This window comes from Pan troglodytes, chromosome 3 (genome assembly GCF_028858775.2).
Source record: "Pan troglodytes isolate AG18354 chromosome 3, NHGRI_mPanTro3-v2.0_pri, whole genome shotgun sequence".
Classification (NCBI taxonomy): Eukaryota; Metazoa; Chordata; class Mammalia; order Primates; family Hominidae; genus Pan; species Pan troglodytes.
In genome coordinates, this window is record NC_072401.2 from 22,985,968 (window position 1) to 22,993,436 (window position 7,469).

The 7,469-nt window shown below is 46.9% G+C and overlaps 1 protein-coding gene across 1 annotated transcript in view; it reads right to left on the reverse strand.

Annotated features, from left to right (window-relative positions):
* The window catches only part of ADGRA3 (adhesion G protein-coupled receptor A3), a 128,386-nt gene extending 125,369 nt beyond the window's left edge, over nt 1–3,017 (reverse strand). The window contains exon 1 of the mRNA XM_001164297.5: nt 2,485–3,017. Coding sequence (XP_001164297.1) covers nt 2,485–2,738 — 254 coding nt within the window. The 5' untranslated portion in view covers nt 2,739–3,017. The remainder of the gene's footprint in view (nt 1–2,484) is intronic.
* Between the last annotated feature and the right edge of the window lie 4,452 nt (nt 3,018–7,469).

Below are 7,469 nucleotides of genomic sequence, written 5' to 3' on the forward strand. Positions count from 1 at the left end.
TAACTCTAACTCTTTCCCCAGTAAAATGAGGAAACTGGCCCATAAGACCCCTCTACAGGGGGCCTCATATACCTTGAACCCTCTTCAGCCAGAACAACTTTCCTCTTTTTTTTTTTTTTTTGAGATGGAGTTTCATTCTTGTTACCCAGGCTGGAGCGCAATGGTGCCTTCTTGTCTCACTGCAAACTCCTTCTCCTTGGGTTCAAGCAATTCTCCTGCCTCAGCCTCCCGAGTAGTGACTAGCTGGGATTACAGGTGCACGCCACCACGCCCAGCTAACTTTTTGTATTTTTAGTAGAGATGGGGCTTTAAGCATGTTGGCCAGGCTGGTCTCGAACTCCTGACCTCAGGTGATCCACCCACTTCCACCTCTCAAAGTACTAGGATTACAGGCATGAGCCACCACAACCGGCAGAACAGCTTTAATTGATCCTTAATTGTATCTTCTTCCCATTCACTAAACAAATTTTTTTTTCTTTTTTTTTTTTTGAATCGGAGTCTCTGTTACATAGGCTGGAGTGCAGTGGTGCGATTTCGGCTCACTGCAATCTCCACCTCTCGGGTTCAAGTGATTCTCCTGCCTCAGCCTTCCAAGTAGCTGGAATGACAGGCATACGCCACTACGCCTGGCTAATTTTTGTATTTTTAGTAGAGACAGGGTTTCGTCATGTTGGCCAGGCTGGTCTTGAACTCCTGACCTCAAGGGATCCACCTGCTTTGGCCTCAAAAAGCCCTGGGATTACAGGTGTGAGCCCACCATGCCCAACCTTAACTTTATTTTCATCTAAAAAGCTTTCAGGCAAAAAAAAAAAAAAAAAAAAAAAAAAAAAAACTGGATTGAAATGACATTTCATAGTTACTTATATTTTAACCAGTTTCTAAAAAATGTAGAAAAATAGTTTAATTGGTAATATGCTGAAAATCAATTTACCACCATATCCCCTATTTTTTTCTGCAACGCAAAATCAACAATTTACTAGTAGTTGACCTAATCCAGCTGAAATTGTGGACACTTTTAGGTCAGAAAAACTGGACCTAAACATGAGTCAACGTAAATGTCACTCATTGACCCAAAACCTAAATGTTTATAACATAACTGCATGATGACTAATTTTTGCAGAGTAACAAAGAAAATCTCCTCCAACATTGGGATTTTCTCCACTTGGACTGTAATTAAAGTCCCATACCGAAAATTTCCACTTCAAAGAATCTGACTAAGAAATAAATAAATATAACTGCTGCCACCACCAAATGGTAACGTGTTAGTAACGGAGTCAAATAAAACAAAAACTCTTTCATCCATCTTCATGCCTCCATAAGTAGACACATAGACACAGTTTTCATGGTTAAATGTTTCCTAATTCAAAAAATGGAAATGAAGGTAAACAAAAGTGTTAGTAATGAAATGTATACCTGGCCTACCTGTGTATACTCCTGCTGAATTTGGGTTACATTTAAAACCATACTTGAAGTGTTTTCATAGATCATGCTGCGGTCCTTGCATTCATGTTTGTATAGTGGCTGCCTTGATTCTTTTTTTAGGAAACCAACCAAAACAACATAGAGGAACCCCGAGCCAAGGGACTCACATTTCAGTTGAACAAAATACCCATGAGAAACACTTGGACTCAAAACTTTCCAAACCAATTCATCCTTCTGAAAACAAACTCGACAGTCACTGGGGCCAACTGTTCAGCTAGAATTGGCAAAACTACGTTTGCAAAACTGAACCGTGAATCCCAGCACAAGTGAGTTACCAAAATTTTTCCTTCCAGGTGGAAACTCAATCCGAAAATCAAAAATCCCTCGAGTTGGAAGGCTCAATAAACCCACAGTTTTCAGTTCCAATGTTCCTGGCTTTTAAATATAAGCCCTCACAGACACGAAAACGGGACTGCAAGGTACATGAACAGATTGATCTGAAATGTTTCCGGCCCTTAATAACAACTCTATCTTAAAGGTGCTCTTTAACTGTAATAAAACTAAGATAGCAAAAGGCAAAGGAAGCGTCTTGGGGTTTGGGCTCGCACACAGTCCTTGTGTTTTGCAAACTCTACCACGTAAGTGTAACTTAATTTGCAAAGAAGCAGAAGGACTGGCGCTTGTAATCAAGCATTGTGTTTTCTGGAAACCCAAGCCCAGGATGAATGAGCTTTAACTCTGTTGACTGCGTGTTTACTTGCATCCTCACGTGGCACCGCGCAGCCCAAAAGCGCTGCGCCGGGGACTGCGCGGGAAGCGCCTGAGAACCCGAAAACTTTACTTTGCAAACTAGTGGAGCTGGGAGGCAGCTCGGACGCAGATTCCCTTGCCTTTCCCTGAACTGCACCCATGCCAAGCACGCGAGGTCTTTCCTAGCACCACCCCCTGCCTACAGCTCCACACAAAGGCGCGTGGGTGCCGGCTGGACCCCGCTCCAAAGTTGAGCGGAGAGATAAGAAAGAGCCGAGCGGGAGAGGACCCGGCGTCGCGGGAGATACTCACAGGGTGACCGTGCGGTTGGGCAGAGTATCTGGGGGCAGGACCTGCGCGAGTTCCAGGCTGCTGCACACCACCTTGCCCTCGGCAGCGCCCGCCGCCCTGCCAGCCCCTCGGGGCCGCCCATCGTGCTTGCAGCCGGCGGGCAGCGCCGCGGCGCCGCGGCCGCCGCCTCCCAGCAGCGCGAGCAGCGCTAACAGCGAGAGCGGCAGCAACAGCGGCGGCTGCGCGCGGCCCCGCCGGCGTCCGGGTGGCTCCATGCTGCGGGCCGGGGCCTGCGGGGCGAGCGGCGGCGCACTGGCCTAGCGGGCCGCCCCGGAGCCCGGGCGGGCAGGAGCGCGGCGCGGGCCCAGCGGCGACCGGAGCCTTATGGCGGCCGGAGGATGGGCCTTCCCCGGCGCGGACATGCTCCTTTGTCCGCTGCGGCTGCGCTGGGCCTCTAGGGAGCCGGGGGTCACGGCCGCATGGGTCCCAGCGCCGCTCTACCGCCCGGCGCGAGCACCGCCTCCTCCTCCTCCTCTGCCGCCGCCGCCGCCGCCGCCGCCACTGCCTCCTCCCCTGGCCAGGACCCGCGGCGGCTCCTCCCCGCCCGCCGCCGCCGGCCGCTCCCGCCTCTTCCCCTCCTCTTTCCCGGCTCTCCTGCTCTCCCCGTGTCTGCAGCTGCCCGGGACCTCGGGGAGGAGGCGCGCGCTCCCGGGACCTGCCGAGCCCGACTCCGACCCGGTGCGCGCCCGGGCCTCGGCCTCCGGGCAGGAGTTGTGGGGAGCCCGCGGGAAGGCAGTAAATCGTATAGAGAACGGAGGAAAGTTCGAGTCCAAACTCCACCCGCGGTGGCCACTCTCCTGCTCGTTTCCCTTCGCCGCCACCGCGCTCGCACCGCGGGCACAGGACAAAGCAGTCTTGTGCGCTCCTGGAGACTGCCCATGTGGCCCAAGGAGCCTGGCCCGGAGGATGGAGTAGGGACGAGAGTAGGGAATTTCCCTGACCAACCCTATGGGAAAAGTACCCAAAACCAAGTGTTTCGGAAGGAATCGCCTTCTCACCTCATTATGGTAGTCTTATTTGTCCCAAATACACTGGAGCCAGTAAACAGGTTCCTCTTCAATACAGTGAACAATCTGAAGCTGTTTCTGGCCTTTAGCAACAACAGCGATGGTCTCTAAAGGATGCATCTGGACCTCACTAGAAAGGCAGCCTTTTGAAAGAAATTCGACAGGCAAAGATACTTGAGATGTTCACCAGTTCGAGCAATAATGAGCAAACCCTCCAAGAAACCCCAACAGAATTGATTACTCTGACTTCCAGCCTCGCCCTAACATTTGCAAGCCCAGGGCTTACCTACCCTATGTTTAAAATTTTACAAGGACTATATCATGCTAATAAAATATATTCTGTGCTCCTGCCTTGAGAAATTACCTTCCTAACAACCTGGAAGGTTTGTAAGCAGGATTCTCAGACACCTTGGAGTTTCTCCCTGAAACATGGCAGGTGGGAAAGAGTCAGATCCAAACCTTTGGCCTGTACACCTTCGCCGTCTTGGCTTCCTGTGCCCAGCTATCTTCAAGGACAAGAGGGGATTTTTTGTACCTGTGTGTGAACACCGCAGCCCACAAAACCAAGTTCTGTTCACACTTTCTAACAGCCACCCTCTGTCTGCGTCTCGATCTCAGGTGTGCCTATACCAGTTGTTGGGTCCTTCATTGGGAGGACAGTTCTCAGAAGAAGCTAGCTCAGGGCCAAGAAGTGGCTTTGGTAATACCAGTCAGGGAATTCCAGGGTCCTGGGTCCTGGGGACATAGTGGGTACCCAGGCTTTGGGTGCTGGCCTGGAGATTTTTCACCCCATAAGAAGAGTCAGGTTGGTGTCCTCTAAAATGGAGGGCCTAGAACACAGTTTTTCTTGCTTGGGTCTAAGGACACTACTGCCTCTGGCCCCTACAAAATTTATCTTAGGGACCAATTTGCAGGAATCTGTTTATCTGGCTAGAGCTTTCTCAATGGGAAGTAAATAAATGGTCTCCATTTATCATACAGTGTTGTATTAAATTTGAATAGCAGTTCATTTGACCAACCCAACCATGTCCAGTGCTGTCTAATAATACATTCTGTGATTGTATAGCTGTTCTAGTTCTTTGCTGTCTAATATGGTGGCCAACTGTGGCTACATAGTGTGTGGAATGTAGATAGTGTGCAATAAGAATTAAATTTTTCATTTCATTTTAATTAATTTACATTTCAATTTAAATGCCCAGTGGCTACCCTGTTGGTGTTGAACAACATAAGCCCAGACACTATGATGGGAAGAAAAAGTGGGAGATTATCTGCACCATTAAGTGACTTCGGATCTATAAATAACCTTAGCAGGCACACTGGTGCCTCTGTGTTAAGGTGGGTGAAATGGATCACATTTCTCTTGAATTTATCTGAAGAATTATTATTCCCTAACAAAATCATGATCTGTTTTTTGATTAAGATAAAACCTTACTACAGATTGAGCATTGAGCATCCCTAATCCAAAAATCCAAAACCTGAAATGCTCCAAAATCCAAAACTTTTTGAGTTCCGACAAGTAATACCTCAAGTGCAAAATTCCACACCTGGTCACATGTGATGGGTCACCATCAAAATGCAGACACACTATGCAGTTTACTAGCATCCCCAAGGGAAAAAAGCCCCTCCCAGCCCTTTTCTGCTGCTATATATCTTTTCAGGGCATGCCCAAATTCCCCCATGCAAGCGTGCCCCCCAAAGGTAATCAAATGGCATGCGTGCAGGCTGGATTCGCCAACGACAAGTTCCCCACAATGCCCACACTGGGCCTTCATCTATGTGCATTACTCACTGTGGGTTTGCTTTTTTGTTGTTTTTTGGTTTTTGTTTTCCTTTTCTTTGCTCTGTGGTGTAAAGCTATTGTTAGTATAAAGAAATATCAGGCCGGGCGCAGTGGCTCACACCTGTACTTCCAGCACTTTGGGAGGCCAAGGCGGGCGGATCACGAGGTCAGGAGTTTGAGACCAGCCTGGCCAACATAGTGAAACCCCGTCTACACTAAAAATACAAAAAAAATTAGCCAGGTGTGGTGGCGGGCACCTGTAATCCCAGCTACTTGGGAGGTTGAGGCAGGAAAATTGCTTGAACCCGGGAGGTGGAGGTTGCAGTGAGCCGAGATCGTGCAACTGCACTCCAGCCTGTGTGACGGCTCAAGACTCCATCTCCAAAAAAAAAAACAAACAAAAAAAAAACAAAAGAAAAAAAAAAGAAATATCAAAGAAGCCTGAAGTTAATCTGTGGTTATCAGTGATAAGAAAAAGAGGAAGCATTTATTATGTTTATGCAACAGAGAGTCCAGCTGTTAGAGAAACTGGACAGTGGTATGGGTATGAGATTTGTTACAGAAAAGTATGGTGACAGAGTGACCGCCATGTATAATCTGAAGAAACAGAAGGATAAATTGTTGAAGATCTATGCTAAAAGTGATAAACACAAGTAAATGAAAAATAGAAAAACACTGTATGATGCAAAATATGAAGATCTCAATTGTGCACTGAAAAAGTGGATCCATCGGCATCACAGTGACCACATGCCACTTAATGGTATGCTGATCATGAAACAAGCAAAGATCTATCACAATGAATTTGAAATTGAAAGGAACTGTGACTATTCAACAGGCTGGTTGCAGATATTTAAGCAAAGACACAGCACTAAATGTTTAAGGATTTGTGGTGATAAAGCATCTGCAGATCAGAAAGCTGTGGAAAAAGTCATCAATGAGTTTGCCCATATCATCGCTGATGAAAACTGGATACCAGAGCACGTCTATAATGCTGACGAAACATCACTATTTTGGCATCATTGCCCCAGAAAGACACTGACGGTGGCAGATGAGACAGCCTCTATAGGAATTAAAGATGCCAAGGACAGAATAGCTGTGCTGGGATGTGCTAATGTTGCAGGCACGCATAAGTGTAAACTTGCTGTGATAGGCAAAGGTTTGTCCTCTCTTTTTTTCAAGGAGTGAATTTCTTATCAGTCCATTATTCTGCTAACAAAAAGGCATGGATGACCAAGGACATCTTTTCTGATTGATTTCACAAACATTTTGTACCAGAGGCATACAGTCACTGCAGGAAAGCTGAACTGGATGACGACTACAAGATTTTATATTCCTTGACAACTGTTCTGCTTATTCTCCAGCTGAAATTCTTATCAAAAATCATGTTTATGCCATGTACTTCCCCACAAATGTGACTTTATTGATTCAGCTATGTAACCAGGATATCCTTAAAGCATTGAAGGATAAATATAAAAATACTTTATTGAACAGCATGCTAGCAGCAATAAACAGAAGAATGGGCGTGGAGGTTTTCAAAAAAAGTTTAGTATGAGGCCGGATGCAGTGGCTCATGCCTGTAATCCCAGCACTTTGGGAGGCCGAGGCAGGTGGATCACCTGAGGTCAGGAGTTCAGGACCAGCCTGGCTAACGTGGTGAAATCCTGTCTGTACTAAAAAATACAAAAATTAGCCAGGCATGGTGGCGGGCACCTGTAATCCCAGCTATTCCAGAAGCTGAGACAGGAGAATTGCTTGAACCTGGAAGGCGGAGGTTGCAGTGAGCTGAGATCACGCCATTGCACTCTGGCCTGGGTGACAAGAGCAAAACTCCATGTCAAAAAAAAAAAAAAAAAATTTTAGTCTGCAGGATGCCATATATGCTGTTGCCTATGCTTGGAACATAGTGACTATAGACAAAGTTGTGCATGCCTGGCACAATCTCTGGCCTGCAACTATGTTCAGTGATGATAAACAAGGTAGTGACTTTGAAGGATTGTGTATGTCAAGTGAGAAAAAAAATAACGGCTGATCTACTCACACATGCAAAAAATATACCCCCAATGTCTGTCTGTCTGTAAGCTGGAAGAAGTGAATATCAAACAATGTTTATCATGGATAATGAGGCTCCAGTTGTTCATTCGCTGACCAATGATGAAGTA